Below are 24,513 nucleotides of genomic sequence, written 5' to 3'. Positions count from 1 at the left end.
CTTTGTTTCTCTCCCTCTTTTTACCAACTTACTGTTTTTTTTGCAACGTGGTAAGCAGCAAATTCAGAATAGTTTTACAAATTTTTTTCCTCTCAATCTGGAATTGTACATGTAACCTGTAGACAATAATTCAGAAACAACATTATTCACTGTAGTTGAGGAGATGCACAAATGAATTGTATTTTGTGTACAGCAGCAACCAACCAAGAGACTATGAAACTAAAAGAGGTAGTTGTGATTAAGGAAACCAAAGAAGTTCCAACTGTTCAATACAGTACTAATACTGCAAAATTATATGAAAGCTGAGTAATGAACTGACTCCTGCTGAACAACCTATTAGGCAGATTTCATTTTAAGTAGTAAAGAAAGTTGTACTTTGCCAGTATTTGAATATTCACGTTAAGCGCCATTTAATTTGCCTCCTTATATCTTTGTCACTTAAGAAGAAATATCCCATTTGCTTGTCCTTAGACTGGATATTTAATCACTACCAAACAGTGCCAATATTTTCCTTTGACAAGCTCCAATTGAATTCAAGTGTTTTTTGGTTAAGTATCTAGGAGAAAACACAGCAGTTAACTGAAATTTGGTCGTCATTTTTGTTCATTGCAAAAAGTTTCAGTATTTGTTCAAATTTTATGGAAGGACACAGAGCTCAAACTGTTTAATTCAAAAGCCTGAATATTATGTAAAAGAGAGTTTCATGGATTCAAAATTCTGATCATTGAAATCACAGTAGACTGTGAAAAATTTTTTTAGTACTGGAACAACTGTTTGTTGGTCCAAATTGGCTTGTACATTAAGCCACATTTATAACTGCACAATATTGTAAATTATTGTAATGATCGTAATTCATTGTATATTAGACATGGAATAATCTGCTAATTGCACCATGTTAAATTTTAAAAAAGGAATGAAAGAAAATAGGCATTCATTTCTTTGGTTCTGTTCTATTACAATGCTTTAAATCCATACAAGTGAGAATCAGTCCCTCATCAATTTGTGACGAATGTTTTGATATTCTCAAATATTCAAATGTATGCAGTTGTTTAATGATGACCAAAGCTTACTTCCAGAATATGTGATGCAGGAAAGCACATGATAACAACAAATAAATTGGTCCACTTTAGGTCAACTGTGAGTTCTGTCTAAGTAACATTTGAATAAATTGATTAAACAAGCATGATTTGCCATCGCTAACCAGGGATTAAGTAGAATAACAGCTTATCTCTAGTCTTTGGTGTTTGTTACAGTAAAGCAATATTTAGTAATATAACTTGATCATAGCTGGTGAGAGGTATTACAAATCTATATCAGAAGGTACTTTAATAAAGCACTTTATTTTCAATTAATACTTCAAGCACTGTATTCCAGATGCAGTTATTGATGCCATTTTACCATCAGTCCTGATATTGTTCAGCATGTCATAAATTAGGACACTAGGACCCAGACATGTATGAAAAGCAAAAATCAAAGTAGAATTTTTAATGCACTTTTATCCCTTTATTAAGCCTGAATCCAATGTCTACTCCAACATGGCTAAATTTTCAGCATCTGGCAATCTTTCTACTTGAGTATCCAATGAATTTTAAGGGATTTTAAATCTATGCCAGTGTACCCAATTTGTTAAAGACACCCTATACGATCCAGCAAAAGGGATACTTTCTCTTACTTGAATAATAACAAAAAAATTAAACTGTGTAGCCAGAGTATAAATCTTTATATTACTGTAAATATTGTATGGACTAGAAGCAATGCAGCAATTGTACTCTTCCACTGAACTGGGTCAATAAATCCATCTTAACTTTATGTATTTGAATACAAATTGGTTAATAAAGCAGACGAAAGTCAGTTAAAAAACAAGATGATAGTAAGGTACTAAACTGTTGGTGTAACCGTTCTGGACCAGGCAAAGGTTTTTGGTTGTGTGTAATTGCTGTCATAATTTATTTATAAAACCAATAGTACTTTCAATTTAGGAGTTTAAGACAATGGAGGAATTAGAATTCTTATGGTTTCCATAAGCAATAAGTTTTATTTTGCAGGTGTTACTTGAACTCTTAAACTATTACAGGGTGGGATTTTTTGCACCTGCCTGCCGCCGCGATCTTTCGGTCCCGCCACAAGTCAATGGACCTCTGGCTGGGGCGCCGCCTCGCCCGCAGAGTGTCCCGCCAGAAAATCCCGGCCATAGTTTGGGATGAAACAGTTCTCTCACTGACATTTTGCCTCATGCAACTTTCAAGTCCTTTTGGACTAAAGGTCACTACAGAGGAGGGGAAATAATCTTTGCCTGGCCACTGTTAACCGCACATTACTGTACTACAGGTATGTTTGCCGACAAACCAAATCCTAATCCACTTGCTTGCAGTTCAGAGATTCTCTGGTCAAATGCCTTTCTATGGGTAGGAAAGATTTTGCTGCTTCATATTATGAAAAATTAAACATGCATTCAAATAAGAAAACAAAGGAACAGGGAAAAAGTACTTGCTAATAAAATGTTGCTCTTTTAAGTTTCGCATGTCACTTAAAATGTATTTGCATGTCACAAAGAATGGTATATATTAACGTAAAAATTAATTGATAATGTAGTATAAAAATTATTAACTCCAGGCTAACAGTTAACTATTATATAGAGCCTAGAGAAATGCCTAGTCCTCTTAAATTCAGAAAGACAAGACTACAAAATAAGAGACCATAATCTATTTCAAAGACTAACATAGGTTTACCTACACGATCCTAAGCCATGCCAAAGACATGGCATTCTAAGCCATGTCATAAACAAAAAAAAAGGATTCACAAAAGAAAAGTAAATACAAAGTGGGTAGTTTTGTGGCTCTAAATGCAACAGCCATTTTGATATTGTGGGCAATGATCATTCTACAAGCTAGTATGGAATTTCAATGCAAAGCTTGGATTGACATTCTATTACAATATGGCAATGTTTGAAGATTGCTTTTGGAAGTACCAGTATAATAGCCACTACAATTATCTTCATGTTAGCCAAGGTCATCACCTCCAATATGTGATGTACATTTTCTATGTGAATCATCAGCAACAGAACAAATCCCTATTGTACAATATTTTGTAAAATGAAAATGTTGATTGGCATTGTCCTATTAGCTGGTTTAACCTGAAGACTAATGCTCAGAAGCTTGAAAGAAAAAATAATGATGTGAGTTTGAAGGTTTAGACTTCACCCTTTTATTGAAATACCTTGAACTGTACTAAAAGAAAAAAAAGTCCTGTAGTGTTCCAGTGCTGTTGTAGTCTTCTGTTAAGACTATGATGAGAACAGTGTGATAGGATTTTTAGTCCAGCTATTGACAGGAGCCATCTGTTGAATGAGGTAGTGCCAGTCTTGCAGATTTACTGATCGTCTTCTGAGGACTCTGGTGAAGCATGCTCCTCTTCTTCCTGTTCCACCTTTTCCTACAAAAATAAAAGTGAGAGTTACAATCGAAGAATTTGGATAGAGAGCTTGTAAAAGAAAAAACTCTGACTGACATTGGCTTCCAAGTGCATTTCCATCACGTTTGTCTTTTGCAGTACAGGATGCTGGCCAATTTGGAAGACTGTGGTGTAACTGAATGAAAGTGAATGAGAGTAAAACTTATCAGTAAAAAGAAAGAAAAATAGAGAAATACAAAGTACACAAAAAAAATGGTGATATCTGAATTGGAATGAACGGAATACATTTATATAAGTTAAAGGAAAGTTATCCTATAATTAAGTGCCATAAAAGGTAATGCCAGAAAAATGTCCAAGGGAGTTGGGAATACTTTGTGCATATTCACTTTAAATAAAACCCTAATGCAACTTTTTCATAGTATTCTCTTAATCTGTATGAATTGCAAACTTCCAAATTTAAAACAAAGGCAATTACATTGTACTCTTATTAAACACCAACATCTTCATGAAGAAACAGCTCAACAGTAAAACTTCACTTGAAGGATTAGGCATACAGGGATATGAGGGAGACAACAGGAGTCAATCCTAGGATTGGGCATCATACATTTACCCAAATGCTCTTCTATTAAATGATTAGGAAGACAATGTTTTGAGTGATTAATGTGCCCACTGAGGAGTCATCATGAAAAGTTTGCCTTGCAGAATAACAAAAGATAGCCACTGCCACTGGCCCCAAAGATCTGAGCTGGGCCTTGATTATGAAACTGTTGAATAATGTGAAGGATGTTAACTTTAAATATCAAAACATATGTTCTCCAGTCTGATAGGACCCCGATTCCTATTTACAACTTCTTAAGTTCATGAAATGGACTAGCATGTCAAAAGTGCAAAGTGAATGGGGAACATATTCCTCAATGTGCTCTTACAGAAAGCTGTCGAGATGTGGGGAAATGCTTGGCTCTTGAGGCACAGACATGCTGCTATTATAAGCAGACTTAAAAGTCAAGCTGCAATGCTAGAAAAAAGGCCAATCTTGTGAGCAACATATGCTCTCTGTATGGTGCTGGTGGGTAGTAGGATCAATTTTGAAGATGATTTTCTGGTTTGCAAATCCGTAATAGATCTAAAGTCGTCCACACCCCCATCCCCAATCCCATCCCCAACAACCACATTAAACATGCAAGGCAATGAAAATAGAACCATATCCTTTTCTGGTTTAGAATCCTTCCGTATTCTTAACAGAAATATTAGAACATAGGAACATAGAAACAGGATTAGACCAAGCAACACCTTCTAGTTCTACCATTCAGTAAGATCATGGCTGAACATTACCAGTCTTTCATCCATGTTCTTATCTAACAAAAGTTTATGGATCTCAGTCTTGAATATTTCAATTGACCCTGCATGTAACCTTTGAGAGAATGAGCGCTAGATTTCCACTATCCTTTGAGAGAAAAAGTGCTTCCTGATTTCACTCCTGAATGGCCTACCTATAATTGTAAGATTTTGCCCCCTTGTTCCAGATTCCCCAAGTAGGGGAATTAGTTTTTCTTTGATTACCCTATCAAATGCTTTTGTCACTTTAAACAGCTCAACCTTCTATCATCAAATGAAATGAAAATCTACACAATGAAAATATTTAACTTTTTCCAGCTTTGGGTTGAGATAGCTGATTGCAACTAGGGTGGCAGCAGAGGTACAATTCTAGAATTATAGAATGTTAGAGCATTATAAACAACCACATAATCAGTCAAGTCTGCACGTTTCTTCATGATGGCTTCAACATTTAATCCCACGCTCTCATTTACTTGCAATGCCCCTTAATATTTCCCTTTTTCATGCAACCAATTCCCTTTCAAGAGTACTTTTGGACTCTGAATCACTAATAATTCGTGGCAGAGAATTCCACATCCTAACCACCCACAGGGTTCAGACGTTTTTTTCTAACGTTCCCCCTTCAGCTCTTGTGCTGCTGGTTGCACATCGTCACGGATCAGTTTGCATATCTTCAGTGAGTCACAGTCCATTTGGATAATTAGGGCCTGCTGATGTTGAAAATACTTCTGATTGGGAGCTTGCCCACTGGGGGACAGGAAAGAGTGTGGTCATGCAGGATTTGAGAACTGTAGCAGCTTCAAGAGTCATTTTTGGTTTGGACACCCAATTTATTATCACTCAAATGCCAACACCATCTTTTTTAGGTACAGAATCCCTTAGATTGCAGGTACAAGTGCTGCTACAGGAGGCTATCCCAAGAAAGACAATTCTTTGTAGAACAGATAAAAATGAGAGCTGCTCAGAACCAGTAGAAGGAGATGGCGGGTGCATTGAATGCAAGCATAATCAGTCATTCATTGCCATACGGTGCCGAAACAACTTTTATGATCTTACCAGATCAGGCAAGATGAGGAGATTCAGCCACATCTACCTAAACTACATTCTGCTAAGTCACTTGCACTGATCTTCTCCTCATACTGTGTCAAAATTTAAATTGTTTATCACCAATGCCTGTAAAATAGGAAGGTACTCTCTATTACACCAACCTTCATCTGGAAGTTCTGAAGAGTCATATTGGACTCTAGATGTTAACTCTGTTTCTCTCTCCACAGATGCTGCCAGACCTGCTGAGTTTTTCCAGTACTTTCTCTTTTTATTTCAGATTTCCAGCATCTGCAGTATTTTAGTTTTTCTTCTTCTGGAAATGTTTATACACTCACATCCCCATGTGTATTCACACTGCATAAGCTACACATGCAATGTACTTGCTTGCTGCATTCACTTTTTACCATATCATAGAATCACAGAATAGTTACAGCACAGAATGAGGCCATTCAGGCCATCATTTTCACGCTGGCTTTCTGCAAGAGCAACTTGAGTGGTCCCACTCCCTGCACCCCCCCAACCCCCCCCACCCCACCCTTTTCCCGATAGCCCTGCAAATTTTTTCTCTTCAGGGTGCATTGGGTGACACACAGGCAGGATCAAGGAGACACAAGGAGACAAAGTGCTTCTTGGTTGCTGAGCCTGTGGGCTGAATTTTCAAATGCCGGTGGGGCCGGGAACAACTGCAGGCAAGGACCTCTGCAACGCAATGCAATTTTCATAGGGAGAGTGGGAGCAGCAGCATAGAGAACTTGCCTCCAGTTAATGGCCCATTAAGCTTCTTGAGGAGCTTGTTAATGGGCCAGGGAGGGCAAGAAGGTAAACTGTAAATTGTAAGTTTGTAAATTGCTGAACTCAAACAGTCTGGTGCATATTAGTGCACAGCTATCGGGTTCAAAGTAGGCAGAGTTAAAGGTCCTTTTTTATGGTGAAATATTTTTGGACCTGAACCTGATCGTGCGAATTATCTTTCATTTTGGCCATTTGGTCACTTTTGTGCTCACGAGGATGCTGGCCCTCCGAGGTGCTGTCTCCTCTCCTCTGCAAGGCAATGGTAGACTCCATCATGGTTGCCATCTTCCCTTGCCACTCATGCTGTGCAGGCAGCTCCCACCTCCTGGTAATGGTTACGCCACTAATTAAGCGCTGGGCTCGCCTCTAGCCCAATAAGGGCATTTACATTTAAAATTCAGTGTGGGGTCAGGTCCCAGAAATTATCCGGGCACCAGGTTCCTGATCCCAAATTAGAAGTCAAGCCCTGCTGATAAGAAAATCTCAGCTCTGGTGTTTAAACGGACAATGTTAGAAGTGCATTTATTGTGAAAGACCATTTCAGATGATGACTGTACCTCGAACAGAGGAGTCCTCAGTAGAATGCAAATTATGCTTAACACCACCATGGAATTTGGAGAGGTTCCAGGAACAACACAGAAATCCTAAGGACAATTCTGTGTTTCCACCATGGATACTTAGAATGCTGTCATAAAGACTTGGTAATAGCAGGTTGGAGGTTGTTATGAGATTCTAAGTTTTCTAAATTGGAGAAGAAAATAAAAGAGGTTATGCCAGGGTCATACAAATCACTGGTTAGGCTGCTTTTGGAATAGAGGGCTGAATTTTTAACTGACCTGACCACAGGGCGGGAAGCTGATCAGTGGAGGTCACAGCAGCATGCAAGTCTGTGCCGGGGGGTGTGGGGGTGATCGGGTGCAATGCTGATCCCAGAAGATTGGCCTTGGGAGGAGGTCATTGGTGGGTTTGCCCAATTGTTGACATTCCTCAGGCAGGCACCTGGATTCAGGAGGTAGGCATAAAGACATTTATCTCCTGAATCTCCCTGGTGAAGCTGCCGGATTTCCCAACACTCGAGAAATCAAAGTTTCCGTCACCACCTCCCACCCACCCCACCCCACCCTGCATCTGATTGGTCACCCACCCAACTTCCAGCCAGGAATATGTATGTTGAAGGTGGGTTTGAGTCAAGAACCAGATTTTTAAGGCATTAACCACTGATCCGAGTCGAACCGCCTGTTTCTCTTTTTAGTTGAAATCCAGCTCGTGTGCCTAATTGTGGACACCTTACTTTAAGGAACGACATCAATGGCATGGAAAGGACACAAAAGATATTCAGAAGTTTGATGCTAAGAATGAGAGGTTTTAGTTATGGAGAGATAGTAGAGCAATAGGGCTCCTTCAGAGAGCAGGTGAAAGTGCAATAGGTTGAAAGGTCTCTCTCGTATAATTTACCGTTTCTGGATCAACGTTGAAGGGAGTATGGCAACAAAATCCATGACTCCCAAATCCTTAGGAAATCCAGCCACCGTCAGTTTTGACAGCTTTGTCATACATGGGGAAGGAAATGAAGCTGCTGGTTCTGGCAAATATGCACCTGTGACTTGCTTAATGAATGTTGCACTGCTGATTGGCTAATGTTCATGTCCAAAGTCACAGCCTAGTAGGATCTCTTAGAGTAAAAGTTCAGGGTGGTTGAAATCCTCAGTGACTGAGAGTGTGATGCCGTGTGACATAACTTGACTGTGGATCAGGTTGCAGTGTGTGACATAACCTGCCGGAAAAGTCACAAAGCAGCAAGGTAAAGCAGTTTATAATAGAGAATAAAATCAAAAAGAGAAAAGCACCCAACTAATGCCAGAAATAAGGGTACAGAGATTGCCTGCTGTGTTGGCACAAATGCAGCAGGGCAGAAACCCAAACTCAACCTAGCCCCAGCCTAAGGCTTTGGGGTCAATGTGATGCCCCCTCCTCCCCACCCTCTGGTGTGGGGAGGGGGCATGTAAAATCAAGCAGGTGGCCAGTTCGCTGCCTTCCTGCCCACCCTTCACCTGTTCCCCCACATTAAGGTGGGCAGCTAAGGTGTCATGCAGCCCACCTGCCCTTAGGACTATTGAGGGTTAAGCGGACAATTAACTGCTACTGATGGGCCTCATTTCACCCATGCCACAAATTTTTGGTCTGCAGGGGAAAGCAGAAGCAAGGCAAACAGCCCAATAGCTTTGACAGTGCAGGCTGCTGTTGGCCAGAAGTGGGGGAGCCTCCTTTGGGGGAGGGGGTCTCCTTGTTAATGGTTGGTTTAATATGTTGTTAAAGATACACAGGTGGGTGGGCATTGTTTGTTAAGAACTGAGAACACCTAAAGAGAGTCAAGGGAAGATGGTGGTGCAGCGGTGATGTCACTGAATTAGTAATTCAGTGAGTCAGCCTAGTGCTCTGGGGATATGGGTTCAAATCTCACCATAGCAGCTGGTGGAATTTCCGTCAGGAGTAGCAGCTTTCATCAGGAAAACGCCGCTCAGGAACGCCCACCTCCACCGTTATGACATCGAGTGGCCGGCGGAGGAGAGGGCTGTGGTTGCCGGGATGACCAGGGTCGAGGATGTGCTGGATGACGGAGGAACCAGCTGGATGACGCTGCAAGAACTTGTCAGTCGATGTCCAGCTTGCAGCTAAAGCTAACCACAGCCTGAAAACGGTGGTGCTCCGACTTGACTGCATTCGTAGTGCGAGGCAGCTCGGGCGTGCGGTGAACTTCCGTCCGAGCTGACCCCCGTTCGGACTGAATGCCACATTGGGCCTCTGTCCTAACACCTCCCTCGGGAACAGCAGCCCCACAGTTTGCGCTGTCTTGTGGAAATTTCCACCGCGCCTTACTGTTCGCGCGGAGGAGTTTCCTGTATGGCCTGTTGCTGCACACCCTCCACTTTCTTCACTGTCAGGATACGCTGTGGTGTGCTGTTCTACCACCTGGCAGTGGGGGAGGACCCCAGTGGAGGTCCTCTCTATATGAGAGTCCTCCATTGGGGACTTGGCATAGAGGGCGTTGCATGCAGCAGTGCCACGCAATTGTGCGTTAAGGTGGTTCACAGATTCCCATGCTGCGTGTTTTTTCTGTGGTCAAGGAAAGTCCATGTTCCACGTATATGTAGATTGCTCGAGGTTGCAGCCCCTCTTTCATTATTTGAAGGGGCTGCTCCTCAATATTTGGTTGCACTTGAGCCCCACACTCCTGATCTTTGGTCACCCAGTACGGAGGGGATTGGGGGGGGGAGGACCTCCTCATGGTGTTGCTTCAGGGCCTGGCCAAGGTGGCCATCAACAGGCGGGGGGGGAGGGGTGTCTGACCCCACTGTCAGCTCCTCTATCGTGGCTATGTTCATGTCCGGGTGGCCCTGGAAAGGGAGCACGTGGTGTCCACCGGGACGCTAGAGGCCTTCCGCGATCAGTGGGCACCATCGCGTGCGTCATCACCCCCAGAAATGACATTTTGATTTGATTTTGTAAGTTTCCTTTCACGTTTTTATTTTAGTTACAGTGTCCCACCAGGGGCTGTCATCCCTCATTGATTTTTAATTTAGTTTATTGATTTTGTTTTTAAAAAGAGTCTATAAAAGAGAGTCAGGGGAAGAGGGTGGTGCAGCGGTGATGTCACTGAATTAGTAATTCAGCGGGTCAGCCTAGCGCTCTGGGGACGCGTGTTCAACTCTCACCACAGCCGCTGGTGGAATTTCCATCAGGATTAGCGGCTGTCATCAGGAAAACGCTGCTCAGGAATACCCGCCTCCACCGTTATGACATCAGATGGCCGGCGGAGGAGAGGGCTGTGGCTGCTGGGATGACCAGAGTCAGGGACGTGCTGGATGGCGGAGGAGCTGGATGTTACCATTTAAATTGGCGCGCTGTGCCTCGGTGGGTGTCCAGCTCGCGGCCGTCGTCATCCAAAAGCTTAAAACAGATGTGCTCGGCCCCAACAACACATCCCTCAAGGCGACCCAAACGTATGGTCTGAGCGTACCGCTGCTTGGGCAGAATTTCACATTGACCCCACATCTTGAAACCTCCCTTGGGAGCTGGAGCCCCACAATTGGAGTCATCTCGCGGAAATTCCATCTGAGCCTTCTCGTTCGGCGCGGAGGGTTTTCCTGTACAGCTGCTGCTGCTACACACCCTTCACCTGCCGTCCAGACACGCCTCAACGTACTCTTTAGCCAACTAGCATGGGAGGTTCCCACTGGGGGGCTCTCTACATGGGAGTCCTCCCCCTTTTGATCGAGGACCCGGGCTGGAGGGTGCTGCATGCAGCAGTCCCATACAGCCGGAGGTAAGGTGGCTCATGGATTCCAAGGCCGGTTGTGTTTTCTGTGGCCTAAAGAAATCTGTGGACCATGTGTATATGGGTTGTGGCTGTTTGCACCCATTTTTCAGTTTTCTTGAGGACTTGCACCTTGAGTTTTAGTACCATGCTCATGATCTTTGGACACCCAGTGTGGAGTGGGGGGGAGGGAGGAGGAGCTCTTTGTGAGCCTGCTCCTGGGCCTGGCCAAGCTGGCAATTAATAGGTCCAGGCAGCAGACAGTCAAGGGAATCCTCCGACCCGGCTCTTCCAAGGCTCGGTGTCCCTGGAGAGGGAGCATGCGGTGTCCACTGGCATAATTGAGGCCTTCCGTGGCCAGTGGCTGGGATGCATCACTGATCCCCAGAATTATATTTTAATTTAACATTTTGTAAGTTTCCTTTAAGATTTTGTTTTTAGTTGCAGTGCCCTCCAAGGGGTTATCCCCCTACTTTGACCTTTCGTTAACTTGACCTTTTAATTCATTTGTTCATGCTCAAAAAAGTTTAAAGTGGGTCAGCTGAAGTGCATCAGCAGCTCTGGGAACATATTTTAATTTCACAAGTTTCCTTTGTAGTTTTTGTTTTTTGTTGCAGCGCCCCTTTCAAAGGTTGTTAAATAGTTAATTTGTTCATTTGTTTCTTGTTTACTCAAAAGAGTATAAATAGAGTCAGCTGGAACTGGTAGGTAGTTAGGACGCAGAAATCTGTAATGCTGCGTCCTGTGAATAAGCTTACTAACAAGGAAAAGATCTGTGTCCTATTTTGTACTTCGCCATCTGGCTTGGATCCATTTAACAACCCGTGCCCATCAGGGGGCAGACCCCACAAGATGGTATTTCACCTTTGCCTCCCCCTTGGCCTCTCTAACCCGATCCCCACCCACCCCCACAACCCCTCGCTGAAATCTCCCAGTCATGCCCACCCAAAATGCCTGTGTCCATAGATCTCTGAAGGCGGAGGGGCATGTTAGTGGGGTGGTGAAAAAGGCATATGGGACACTTGCCTTTATCAATTGAGGTATAGATTACAAAAGTAGAGAGGTTAAGTTGGAGTTGTGTAGAACCTTGGTGAGGCCACAGCTGGAGTGCACAACTGTGTGCAGTTCTGGTTGCCACATTATAGGAAGGATATGATTGCACTGGAGGGGCTGCACAGGAAATTCATCAGGATGTTGCCTAGGATGAAACATTTAAGTTATGAAGAGAGGTTGGATTGACTTGGGTTGTTTTCGTTGGAGCAGAGAAGACTGAGGGGCAACCTGATCAAGGTGTACAAGATTATGAGGAGCATGAACAGGATAGATCGGGAGCAGCTGTTCCCCTTAGTTGAAGGGTCAGTTACGAGGGGACATAAGTTCAAGGTGAGGGGCAGGAGGTTTAGGGGGGATGTGAGGAAAAACTTTTTTACCCAGAGGGTGGTGACGTTCTGGAATGCGCTGCCTGGGAGGGTGGTGGAGGCGGGTTGCCTCATATCCTTTAAAAAGTACCTGGACGAGCACTTGGCACGTCATAACATTCAAGGCTATGGGCCAAGTGCTGGTAAATGGGATTAGATAGATAGGTCAGGTGTTTCTCACGTGGTGGTGCAGACTCGATGGGCCGAAGGGCCTCTTCTGCATTGTGTGATTCTGTGACTTATCTGATGTCGATCTTCACTTCTTTGTGGGGACTGCTTGTAGTCCCAGGAGTGGCCACTGCTGTATTCTGGCGCTGCTGGGACTACAGAGCTGCTGGACAGTCAGATTGGTCAGCAGCTCTCTACGGTGGGATTCCCATTCCCAATGGGCGGAAGTCCCACTCCGCTCTAATTAAGGCCATCCGTGGTATCGCCACAGGCCAACCAGATTTCACATTGGTGAGTTGTAAACCGACTTTTCAGTTGGGGGTGGAGGGAAATGGGTAATCCTGGGGACGGGGTGATTTGCATTTCTGGAGCTGGCCATCCATGCCTATAAGGGTACATCAAGTTTGAAGGAAGGAGTACTCCAATCAGCCCTCCAAAGACACAGCAGTGCCTCAGCACACTGCCCGAAGATCCCATGCCCGACTGGGCTAACGAAAAACATTTGTTTTTAATATGTAAAAGTCTCCAGCTCATACTGGAGCCACCCAGATGCTAGACAAGGAATTAGATCCCCTCAGGGTTTCTATTAGAGTTTTAGGGCCTTCAGAGGATTAGGTTTGAACTGATGTACGTACAGCTGAGACCTTGCTGTAGGGAATTTGGGTAGAACTGAAAACAATTTAAAAGGTTGGTGTAATTAAGGCACCACGTTCTGGTCCATTTTCCAGGTATCCATCCCAGGAATTTTGAAGCCAAGATTTCTGGATGTTCTACAAAAACTATTGTTGAGCTCTTCAAATTAACATCTGCAGCGTTTAGCAGCTTTGAGTACAGTTTTATACAGGTGAGGACATGAGCTGGTGCAAATGAGACTGAAATGTCATTAATACTTTCGTTATATTCAATTTTCCAAGAATTGAACTGACACTTTCTTCATTTGATGTAAATGCATTAAACATGGGGCAGGTATTAAAGAGGGTGGAGTTCCAATCATGTTCCAGCAAAAAGAATCTCTCATTTGCAGATTTACTTCAGCGCAACTAGGTACCAGTAGTGGGGGAGAAAACTCAGACTAGACTATTGTCACATTACTGTACCTTGCAGTTAAGATGTCTTTGGAAATTAATTCTGTTATAATTAAATACTGAATGAGATGACTGTTCTCCTGTTGTGGATGTTGGTGATTAACAGTGAACTTGGATGTAAGTACTGGAAAGCTGGTAAACACAAAAACTTGGTGATATCCTGTGAAACTATTATAGAAATGTGTTTTATTTTAATTTGTGTCTCAGTCCCATAACTATAACTCTGCTTCTCTCCTACTCTGTATAATGCATTCTATGTACTTCTCTGTAAGTCTGCCATTCTCCACGCTTTCTTTCCTTTGTATCTCTGTGTTTTTTCCCCATTACCACCTATGATTCCTATAGGCACATCCTAGTCTGGATCACAGCAAATCTTCCTGAAACACTGGAGGTAGTTTACCTCAGTTTGCATCAATTTTGCCAAGTTGGTTCAACGATGTATCGCATACTAGCACATGCTTAAAAACACACTCTAATGCTCAATATTGTTAACAACTAGCAGCTAAAGAAAGGCATGCAAAGATGCAGAGACAGCAGAGATGTACCTGCACCTGAGATTAATTGTACGCAGTCTATAAATATGCTTGTCAATGCAATTTGCAACATCCGAGCATCCACACTTTAGTAATACACCCCCAACATGGTTAAAGAGTTAAGAGTGTGGGGTCGCCAGCAGAGTTGATGCAACACACATACAACAGTGGAACTGGAACAGTGAATTTGAACTGTGGCTTTTAAAATTCGTTCTGAGGTGCTAATTCAGCAGAGAGACTATTTCCAGCATTCCCACATGTCCAGTTAACAGCTATGATTGATTTCAAGCCTTCAGTGGGACAGGAAATAACTCTTGAACCATGGTTGCTCATATGCAGGGATTTCCCCACCCATGTCAATCAAGTGGTGATACAAGTCTTATCCAGAGTTTACAAATACACATTGTCCATAAAGAGATGTGGGTATATAATGGGATTTAATCATTCACTGCAATAGCAGGTATTTTGGGGAAAAAATACTATTTGTATAATCTAAGCACTTTAGAAGTTCCAGAGTTCAGTTCATGCCACTTAAACTGAAGGGAAGCCTACATGTGATCATTGGCTCCTCATAATATTTCCCTTGCCAGAAAGATTTATTAAGTAGATTTCTATAGTAAAACATTGCAGTGCTTGACAAGACTGCTGTTCCAAACTACAGCTATGTGGAAAACAGATGAGTCAGTTTCAAATGTGACTCTGAGTCAGCGTAGCCACTTCCTCCTTGGCACAATAGTTGAGAGAATCAGATGCAGAAAATTCACTGAGTAAAAACAGGACCTATAGTAGGCCAAGTCTTCAGTCTTCATTGATATACACAAACTTAACAGGGAACTTCAGCTGGATGCCAGCAACTAATCTTTGTTAGTTCATGCCAGAAAGAATGTGTATTTCTCAGTTCCGTTCCTTACCTTTCTGCATTCTGATATATTATTTCCATTACATCGTCTGTTAAAAAAAGTGAGTTTCTTATTTAGTGTTTAACAAAAATCCTCTCCACTTTTCATCTCTATCTCCTTGCCTGCTGAACCATTTTGATGTGAGACCATAGTTTACCAAATCCGATATAATTATTTGTTAAAATTAAGACATGACAACGAAGGCCCAAAACTGAACTATGTACGTAAATGTGCCTCCACACTGCAGATGACATGCCACTGCAATTTAACTGTAAATTTAGACACACTTAAGATATTTTATATTTGCCCCACCCTCATATATTTGCTTTTGACAGCGGTTCTGTTACAGGTAGAGAATTTGTGCTAATAATCAGGTGTGGATGGAAATTTGAGAAAACATCAGTTTCTGCAGATATCTACAATACTCATCTAAGATGTATCTAAACACCACGGGTCAGATTTTCAAGTACCTGGAATGATGGGGGCGGGAATGATGTAATTTGAAAATTGCATTGCTGGAGGGTGGCACTGGATCCCACTGGTTCTGGGATAGTTTGGAATTTTCAAAGGGCCTGCGGGATGCAGGGAATGGGAAACTTGCTTGCCACCAATTAACGGCCCCTTAAGCTCTTTAGGAAGCCTATTAAGCAACCTATCCAGAACAGAAGGGAATTTTTAATCCTTTTTCCGGATGAAGCCAAACATTCTGCTGGACATTAGTTTCCAGCAGTTGGGGCAAAAAGAAGCTTACTTCCATCCATGATTTTCTGCGAAATTTGAGGCCAGGTTGAATGCTTTACATTGACTTGGTGTCCATGGCCACTTTGTGCCATCTTTATCTGCCTGCTCATTTCATGAGCTGCCTGCTCCCCTCAGCAAGGCAGTGGCAGCCCCTAACATGGCAACTGCACGTCTTTGCTGCTGGTGTCAGGCAGGCAGTTTCTGCCTCCCAGGGGCACTCAGGGCCTGGACTCCAAACTTGCCTTCTGCCCAATCAGTCCATCTACATTTAAAAATAGTGTCATGAAAGCTGGACCCACATCATTATAGTGCAACAGAGCGTTATGACCCCAATCAACCATCGCCCTCCTCTTCACCAACCAAACCCATTAGTCATGTGATCTCTTAGATGAGTCAAACAAGAAAAAGGAATGGAAAACCCAAGTTTGTTTCAGGGAAAAACATCTGAGCGATTGCTCTCCAACACCCAAAGGTGTAAAAATCATATTCCAGGAGATCATAATGACCAAGAGACACTCTGCCCATTACCCTACTTATGTTTTAAATGCTCTATCAGCCACAGTTAGGAGCCCAACCTGCTCTCTTTGGAACCGAGTGATTATGCATTCATCCTGAGACAGCAATTGGTTCCAAAGGTCACTGACCTTTTTCAGAAAGAAACACTTCACAACATCTAACCTTGGTCTAAGCTCATTTAATTCATATGCATGTCCACAGTTTATCTGTAACCTAACCAATTCAAATGTAATATCCAGATGGGTATCATCGGAGCCTAATATCCATATTTCAATTGGACCTCACCGGTTTTAGTACTGCAGCCAGTTCCAGGGTGGGAAAGGTGTATATATGTTCCCCACTCCATTATAACTTCCCACTGCTCAGTGTTCTCCAGGAAATAACATGAATTCCCCATTCTCACCGGTTGCCATTTTTAAATATTGGCACCACACGGGCCTGTTTCCAGTCCATTTGAACAATCCCATGCCCTAGTAAACTGGAAAACTTATGTGCAAGGAGCTCACAAAACACAGCTTCAATTTCTTTGAGCACCCTGAGGTGAATGTCATCCAGACGAGCAGCCTGATCTATCCACTTTGAAAAGATTTTATGATTGCCAGCTCGGCTATTCTCTGCTTTCTTCTCCAATGACCTTCTTGGCAGCTCAGATAGCAACTTTTTGCTGCCTTTAGCTGAACTCAATATCTATGTCTGTTCTCATAAGGACTATTTTCTTTTACTCTGTAGAAGTATTTTTGCCGAAGTCCAATTTGTCTGTGTGCATGGCCAGTTAACCATTGTCTTACCACATGCCCTTCTCTTGACTCTGGGCACATGCATCCTTTTGGTATAGGATGATTTTAAAAGCACGCCATTTTTGTTCAATGTTGGTCATATTCCCTCCTAGTAGTGACTGTCCAATCCACCCAATACAAGTCCACCTGAAATTCAGACAAGCCTGCATTTTTTACTTTGAATTTACTAATCTTGTGGTCACTGTTGCTTTATAACTGGAGATGAATATTATGGTGGGGGGAAGTGGCAGGGTGCGTGGGTTTAAGGTTGCAGGTGGATAGGAAGAAAGGGGGAGTTTTATCTTGGGGGGTGGTTGCCCCCCGATCGGCATGGGGCAGCCCCCAAAGATAGTAATCCCCCATCCTTTGAAGAGATTATTTAAAAAGTCAGGCTGCCCACTCCAACCCCAAACATTTTATGGTGTGGGCAGTGTATTATCATGGTCAATTTCCTTGATAACAGGCCTTTGACTCTTGAATGTCTATTTAAAAATGGTGGGCGGGCTCTGATTTCAGTGCCCACTCATGCACCGTATTATGGGCGTAACCCTGGGGATGGGTAGGTGGGAAGGTGGTGCGATGGCCACCCGCCCTATCTGATGTGTTCCCCTGTCACCGAAATCAAGCCCAGCGAGGGCACATGAAATCCAGCCTCTGGATACAAGAACCTGCCAGATAGTTTTTAATTAACCCACAAACACATTGCTAAATAGAGATTTATAAACACACATACTGCTCCCATCTTTGCTGACCTACATTGGCTCCCGATTCCCCAAAGTCTCAAATTTTAAAGTCTCATCCTCATGTTTATGTCTCTTCATGGTCTTTCCCCTGCTCATCCCTTTAGCCTCCTCCCCCAAACTCACATTCCCTCTGATTCCAAGCCTTTCCTGCAGCATTCTCTTCCTTATCGCCTCCACTGCCAGCAATGTCTTCGCCCATTTTGGTTCCACACTCTGATATTTTCAGAAAGCTCTGTGCCTCTGCATCCCTCATCCTGTTTTAAGGTCCCCATTAGAACGTGCCCCTTTGCCAAAAGTTGTCATTTCCCCTCTTACCTCCTTCATTAGTCTGACATCTGTATATTTCTGTGAAGCACAAGAATGTTTTTTTCTACTTTAAAGACGCTATATAAATGCAAATTGTTGTTATTCTTGTAAGGCAGAGAAACATAGCAAGGTATGTCTAAAAATAAGCATGTACTAAAAAAATACTTGAAACAAACTTATTCCAAGAATTTATGCACTTTCTGGGGATGAATTTGGTGTTTCCTGCCAGTAATGGGAAACGTGCTCAAAGCAATTCGGCAGCACATTTGGCACACTGGCTGTTTTTTGTTTCGATTGAAGTAAATGGAAACGAAAATCAGTGATTGTGTGTAAAGTGAGCTGCTGATTCACTCTGAACCAGTTTCAAGCCACTGGCAAAGCCCAATTTCACCCCCTCCGTTTTCCCATTAACAGAGTTATGCTAAACATTAGCATTTAAGAATTATCCAACAGCAATAACTTATATTTATATACCATCTTTAACATAGTGAAATGTCCCAAGGTGCTTCACAGAAGCGTTATCAAACACCATGTGACATCAAGTTGCAAAAGGAGATATTAGGCCTGGTGACCAAAAGCTTCAAAGAAGTAGATTTTAAGTAGCGTTTTGAAGGAGGAGAGAGAGAGAGACAGAGAGAAGAGGCTAAGGGATGAAATTCCAGAGTTTTGGGCCTTGGCAGTTGAAGGCATGGCAACCAATGATGGAGCAGTTAAAATTGGGAATGCTCAAGATGCCCGAACTGGAGGAGCGTGGATATCTTGGGAATGATGGAAGAGATTAAGAGATAGGAAGGAGCATTTGAGAGATCTGAAATAAGAATGAGAATTGTACAATCAAGGCATTACTTAACTGGAAGCCAGTGTAGATCAGCAAGCATGGGGTGAAAGGTAAATGAAACTTTCAGAGTGTTAGAACACAAGCAACAGTGTTTTGGACAACCTGAAGTCTATGGAGGTTAGAATATGGAAGGCTAGCCAGAAGTGCATTGGAATAGCCAAATCTAGAGGAAGCAAATGCACGGAATAGTGTTTCAACAGCAGATAAACTGATGGAGACACTGACATAGTCAGCAATGTTACAGAGGTGGAAACAGGTGATCTTAGTGATGGTGCAGATATATAATCAGAAGCTCATCTCAGGTTCAAACATGGAATTAAATTTATAGAACAGTCTGGTTCAGCCACTGATAGTTGCCAGGGGAAGGGATAGAGTTGCTAGGGACCAGAATTTGTTGTGGGCGCTGAAGACAATCACTTAGATTTTCCCAGTATTTCACTGGAGGAAATTTTTGCTGATCCAGTATTGGATGTCAGACAAGCAAGGATGCATCCTTGGGGGACATCAGAGGGGTGTGGCAGCAGGAGGAGAAACCTTTACAGGTGATTCTCTGACTATGACTAGATAGATAAAAATTGACTCAGGTGCGTGCAGTCCCACCCAACCAGACAATGGTGGAGAGTTATGAGAGGAGGATGATGTCGTCAAGCATGTCAAAGCCCACAGACACTCAAGAAGGATGAGGAAGGAGTTGGCCTTTGTCACAATCACAGAGCATATCATGTTAATTTGGTAAGAGTCATTTAGGTACTGAGGCAGAGGCAGAAACCTGATTGGACAAACTGAAAAAAATTGTTGCATTAGCATAATATTTAGAAATTAGTGAACTAAGGTAAGCATCCTAATGTCAGGTTTTTACCTATATGATTCAGGTAACAATATTTGTGCAAGCTTTTGTCAAACCATTAAGTTATCATATCTTTGCTTTCTCCATTTAGTAACAATATACGAGCATACGAATTAGGAGCAGGAGTAGGCCATTTGGCCGCTCGGGCCTGCTATACCATTCAATAAGATCGTGGCTGATCTGACTGCAACCTCCTGTCTACCCTGGTAAACCTTCACCCCCTTGTTCATCAAGAATCTATCTACCTATGCCTTGAAAACATTCAAGGACTCTGTTTCCACTGCCTTTTGAGGTGGTTCCAAAGACTCACTACCCTCAGAGAAAATATTTCTCTTCATCTCTGCCTTAAATAGGCAGCCCCTTATTTCTAAGCAGTGACCCCTAGTTCTAGATTCCACCACAAGAGAAAACATCCCCTCAATATCCACCCTGTCAAGACCCCTCAGGATCTTATATGTTTCAATCAAGTCGCCTCTTACTCTTCTAAACTCCAGCAGATACAAGCCTAGCCTGTCCAACCTTTCCTCATAAGACAAGCTGCCCATTCCTGGTATTAGTTTAGTACCTTCTCTGAACTGCTTCTAATGCCTTTACCTCCTTCCTTAAATAAGGAGATCAAATAATGTACACAGCACACCAGATGTGGTCGCACCAGTGCCCTGTACAACTGAAACATAACCTCCCTACTTTTATATTCAATTTTCCTCACAATAACATTCTATTCATTTTCCTAATTACTTGCTGTACCTGCAGATTAGCATTATATGATTCATACACTAGGAAACCCAGATCCCTCTGCATCTCAGAACTCTGCAATTTCTCACCATTTAGCTAACATTCTTCTCCTTTATTCTTCCTACCAAAATGGACAATTTCACATTTGCCCACATTATACTCCATTTTCCAGATCTTTACCCATTCGCTTAACCTACGTCCCCTTGTAACCTCCTTATGTCCTCTTCACAACTTACTTACCTACCTATCTTTGTATCATCAGAAAATTTAGCAATCATGGCTTCTGTCCCTTCATGCAAGTCATTTATGTAAACTTTAAAAAGTTGAGGCCCAGCACTGATCCCTGTCGCACACCACCTGTTATATCCCGCCAACTAGAAAAAGACCTATTTATGGTTACTCTTTGTTTCCTGTTAGCTAGCCAATCTTCCATCCATGCCAAAATGTTATCCCTTACGTCATGAGCTTTTATTTTTTGCAATAACTTTTGATGTGGCACCTTATCAAATGTCTTCTGGAAATCTAAGTGCAGTACATCCCCTTTATCCACAGCACATGTGGCTCCTTCAAAGAACTCCAATAAATTGGTTAAACATAATTTCCCTCTCACAAAACCATGTTGAGTCTGCCTGATTGCCTTGAATTTTTCCAAGCGCCTTGCCAGAACATCTTTAAAAATGGCTTCCAACATTTTCCCTATGACAGATGTTAAGCAACTGGCCTGGAGTTTCCTGCTTTCTGTTTCCCTCCATTTTTGAATAAAGGAGTTACATTTGCTATCTTCCCATTGAATGGAACCTTCCCGAAATCCAGGGAATTTTGGAAAATTAGATACAACGCATTAACTATTTCACTAGCCATTTCTCTTAAGACCCTAGGATGAAAGCCATCAGGACCCGGGGATTTGCCAGCCTGTAGTCCCAACAATTTGCTAAGTACCACTTCCATGATAACTGCAATTTTCCTGAATTTCTCCCTTCCTTCCAATTTCTGATTTACAGCTATTTCTGGAATGTTACTTGTATCCTCTAAAGTGAAGATTGATGCAAAATACCTGTTCAATTCATCCGCCATCTCCTTATTTTCCATTATTAATTCCACATACTCACTTTCTATAGGACCAACGCTCACTTTGTTAACTCTTTTCTTATTTAAATATCTGTAGAAACTCTTACTATCGATCTTTATATTTCTAGCTAAGTTTCTCTCATTGTCTAATTTTTCTCTCCTTAGCAATCTTTTTGTCATTCTTTGCTGTTCTTTACATTCTGTCCAACCTTCTGACCTGCCACCTATCTTTGCACAAATGCGTGCTTCCTCTTTAAGTTTGGTATCGTTTTTAGCCTTTTTAGTTAACCATGGCCTCCCCTTGGAATTTTTCTCTCTTATGTGAACGTATCTATGCTGTGTATTCTGAAATATCCCTTTAAATGTCTGCCACTGCATCTCTATTGGCTAATCCCTTATCCTCATTTGCCAGTTCACTTAAACAAGTTCTGCTCTCATTCCCACATAATTGCCTTTATTTAAGCTTAAATACTAGCCTTGGACCCAGTCTTCTTTCCGTCAAACTGAATGTAAAATTCAATCATATTATGATCGCCGCTACCCGGGAGTGCCTTCACTATGAGGTTATCAATTAATCCTATCTCATTGCCCAATACCAGGTCTAGTATAGCCTTCTCTCTGGTTGGCTCCAGAACATGCTGTTCTAAGAAACTATCTCAAACGTTCTATGAGCTCCTCATCTAGGCTACCTTTGCCAATATGAATCTTCACATACTGGAAAAATAAAATCCCCCATGATTATCACTGTACCTTTCTTACAAGTTCCCATTATCTCTTCCTTTATACTCTGTCCTACCAGGTAGTTACAATTAAGGTACCTGTACACCACTCCCACAAGTGACCTGCCTTTATCATTTCTCATCTCAACTCACACTGCTTCTACATCTTGGTTTCCTGAACTGAGGTCATCCTGAACTGAGGTCATCCCTCTCTAATGTGTTAATACTATTGTTAATAGGTAGAGTCACCGCCACCCCACCCCCCCAAAACTTTATCCTAGCTTCCTGTGCTTCCTAACAGTCATGTATCCTTCAATATTCAGGCCCCAATCTATGTCATCCCGCAACCATGGGTGGAATTTTCCATGCTCGTTGGCATCGGGCATCTTCGGCGGAGTAAACGAACAATGTGGTGAGAAGGCCAAAAATGGGATTCTTGACAATGTGAAACCATTTTGTGATTGTCCGCTCAGCCTGTCGATGGCGGGCTGCGTTTCCTGTCGTCGGATGTTGGGAATCTCATTGTAATACATCATCATATCATTATAAAGCCAGCCCGCCGGAATCATCCCCCCCCCCCCCCCCCCCCCCCCCGCTGGATCGTCCGCCCAGGTCAGCCTGATTGCACACCAACATGTTTCACAACAGCATAAATAAGGCACTTGGTGGGCTGCATTTTGAGAGGAACTCTGAGGTGAGTGTACAGTAACATTGCGGCTGAGGTGACTTGGGGTGGCGGTGGGGCCAAGTGCTGACCTGCGGTTGAAGATAGTGCACAAGCACATGCAGGTTGAGGGTGAGGGAAGCAGCCATCCAACAGGGACACCTTGTATAAAGTGACCATTCCTCCGCAGCTGAGACAGTTCGGACGTAGCCGCATTGCCATGCGTGGAGTCAGGCCTCTAGCTTATCTGCTCACTTAAACAACGCAAAGGCATGTAAGTTCCACCAAGTGCTCCAGAGCTTTTCACCCCTCGAGCACAGACTGCAAACTAATGAGCGTTTTAGTGGACTGCAGAACAATTGGACAACTGGGCATGTTGTAGAATCTCCTTGCTAAAACTGGCCATGGACCAGTCACTGGTGGAGGCGCTCACAGCCCCTTGCAATGTCATCATTCAGGTTTGGGCCAGTCTCCCCCATAGTTCAAGCTAATGGTGCAGCCTTGCAGTGCGTGTTTGGAGAGTGCCTGCACTTGAGCTGAGAGCACAGCATGCAGTCCAGTGGGCAAAGCTGCTGTCAATCGGTCAGGTGGAGTGGGGTGGAGGTGGGTGGGGTTTCGGGCAGCCATGCAACGCACTAAACTCTGGCCATCCAAGTGGTGGCCAGTGCTCTCTGGGATATGTTAAGGGGTCTTCAGACTTAACCAAGAGAGGTTCTAAGAACACCCAAGCTAACCCTTGCTTTTCTGTCTTTCACCCTGCAGGAGTGCAACATCAGGAGCATGGAGCCCAGTGAACTAGCTACATGCCTCGTGATGTATAGAAAGTGAAGACGAAAAAGAAGAGAGCGACAGAGCTGCCTGACTGCCCAATGGGAGGAGCAGCTCCCTCTGGAAGAAGGGGCTGCTGGGGCTCTTGCGCACTCCACCACAGGACCATGGCAAACCGTTGCAGGTCGACGCCTAGCTAGGCCCAGGGTCTATAGACGCTGCTATTCATTCCTGCAGATGACCGAGAACCAGTGTCACTGAAGACTACCCAATTCTTGGGAACAGATCAGCAATATGTGCCAGGATTTGACACCACAGGAACATGGAGGGCATCCACTGCCCGTGGCTGTGAAAGTGAGCATGGCGCTCAATTTCTATGCCAGTGGCTCCTTTCAGGGCTCCACAGGTGACCTCCCATGGGATATCACAAGCCTTCATCCATAAATGCATCCATGAGGTCACGGGTGTCAGCTTTGCAAGGGCACACAACTTTGTGCATCTTGTCTGGGACCAGGACAGCCAGGATGCAACAGCGCTGGGATTTGTACAGACCTTGGGTTTCCCACAGGTGCTGGGTGCCATTGACTGCACTCACATGGCGCTCAGATCTCAGTTGCAACAAGTGGTCAACTATGTCAACTGCAAGGGCTTCCCTTTGCTGAATGTGCAGTTGGTATGCGACCACCACAAAGGTCTGCGCATGGTTTCCAGGGAGCGTTCACGACTCCTACATCCTCAGTCAGGCTTCCAGGATCCACAGACGCTGCAGGGGGACAAGGGCTATCCGCA

General features: G+C 43.3%; 1 protein-coding gene across 6 annotated transcripts in view; it reads right to left on the bottom strand.

Annotated features, from left to right (window-relative positions):
- Positions 1–3,188: 3,188 nt before the first annotated feature.
- LOC121281742 (high mobility group protein HMG-I/HMG-Y-like) overlaps positions 3,189–24,513 on the bottom strand; it is a 110,657-nt gene continuing 89,332 nt past the window's right edge. For all 6 annotated transcript variants that reach the window (XM_041194674.1, XM_041194672.1, XM_041194673.1 and 3 more), the window contains one exon: positions 3,189–3,432. In XM_041194674.1, the coding sequence (XP_041050608.1) occupies positions 3,321–3,432 (112 nt within the window). In that variant the 3' untranslated portion in view covers positions 3,189–3,320. The remainder of the gene's footprint in view (positions 3,433–24,513) is intronic.

This window comes from Carcharodon carcharias, chromosome 9 (genome assembly GCF_017639515.1).
Source record: "Carcharodon carcharias isolate sCarCar2 chromosome 9, sCarCar2.pri, whole genome shotgun sequence".
Taxonomy (NCBI): Eukaryota; Metazoa; Chordata; class Chondrichthyes; order Lamniformes; family Lamnidae; genus Carcharodon; species Carcharodon carcharias.
The sequence above is the reverse complement of the archived record's forward strand: the minus strand, read 5'-3'. Positions and strand labels throughout refer to the sequence as shown.